Source organism: Salarias fasciatus, chromosome 22, assembly GCF_902148845.1.
Source record: "Salarias fasciatus chromosome 22, fSalaFa1.1, whole genome shotgun sequence".
Taxonomy (NCBI): Eukaryota; Metazoa; Chordata; class Actinopteri; order Blenniiformes; family Blenniidae; genus Salarias; species Salarias fasciatus.
In genome coordinates this window covers 15,560,458-15,561,567 of record NC_043765.1, presented here as the reverse complement: position 1 = coordinate 15,561,567, position 1,110 = coordinate 15,560,458, and the positions used below count along the sequence as shown (strand labels likewise).

At 44.1% G+C, this 1,110-nt stretch overlaps 1 protein-coding gene across 1 annotated transcript; it reads left to right on the top strand.

The window, feature by feature from the left end:
• Positions 1-357: 357 nt before the first annotated feature.
• LOC115409879 (ladderlectin-like) lies at positions 358-843 on the top strand. Its single transcript, XM_030121173.1, has one exon. The coding sequence runs from the start codon at positions 358-360 to the stop codon at positions 841-843; it is 486 nt and encodes a 161-aa protein (XP_029977033.1).
• Positions 844-1,110: the final 267 nt, after the last annotated feature.

The window sequence follows — 1,110 nt, the reverse complement described above, 5'->3', positions numbered from 1 at the left end:
CCATGAATATTTTAATCCAGATTCCCCCTGAGCTGCTTTCAGTCAGGGCAACTGTGCCTGGTTTGACCTATTTTGACCTTTTGCCTGTGAGTCCAATCGCCATGACCGTATGATAGGAGAGTCATCCCAGTAATCAATGGGAGGCAGGAAATTGGCGACAACAAGCCAAAAAAAATTTGATCACCAATTTTTATTGACCTGAACAAAGCTGTTGATAAGACTCTCTCAGTGCAGCTCCGCCTCTCTCAGGGATATAAAAGACTTTCTCCTCTGTGTGATTCAGTCTCCTCAAACGGCTCTGAACAGCTCCAGCAAGACATCAAGGCCTTCTCACTCAGAGACATTTGAAGCTTCAACATGATGTTAATCCTCTTTTTGTGTTTCCTCGCTCTTTGTGCTGCGACTCCCTTGGAGGAGAAAAACACGAAGCTCCAGCGTGGCGGTTGTCCACCGTTCTGGTACAGCTTCAATGGCCGCTGCTTTCGGTATGTTGCGGCTCACCGGACCTGGATTGATGCAGAACGCCACTGTGTGTCTCTGGGAGCCAACCTGGTGTCCATCCACAGAGTGCAGGAACACGAATTTGTCAGATTGCTGATTGCGAACTTTGACTCGAGTCATGGACGCACCTGGATTGGACTCACCGACCATCATCAGAATTCAAAATGGATATGGTCTGATGGATCCAGGGTCGACTTTTTCTTTTGGAGTCCAAGACAGCCAAACAACTATAGAGGAGAGTCATGTGTTGAAACCAACTGGGGACCGACTAAGAGGTGGAATGACTATCACTGCAATGCGAGATTTCCATCTGTTTGTGCATTACGCACAGCTCACCCTTAGCTGCTCAGAAGATCTTGTCTTGCTTCATGCGTTTTGTTCTGTGATTTTAAATCCCACATGAAGACAGGTATTTGTATGTTGAACATGTCTTACACACAAAATCAAATGTTTATATTCTTTTACTTTCTTATGGTTGTGTTTATTGTTTTTTCCAAAAAATTACTGATAATGTTCAATTTGATTGTCCTGTTCCTCCGTTGTCCGTTTTCTTCCCATTTTCCTTATTTCTTTCTGCAGTTTTTGAAGAAGTTCAGAATTGTGTTGTGC

Excerpts from the sequence above, each read along its gene's own strand:
- LOC115409879 (XM_030121173.1), top strand. The coding sequence starts at position 358 with ATGATGTTAATCCTCTTTTTGTGTTTCCTCGCTCTTTGTGCTGCGACT.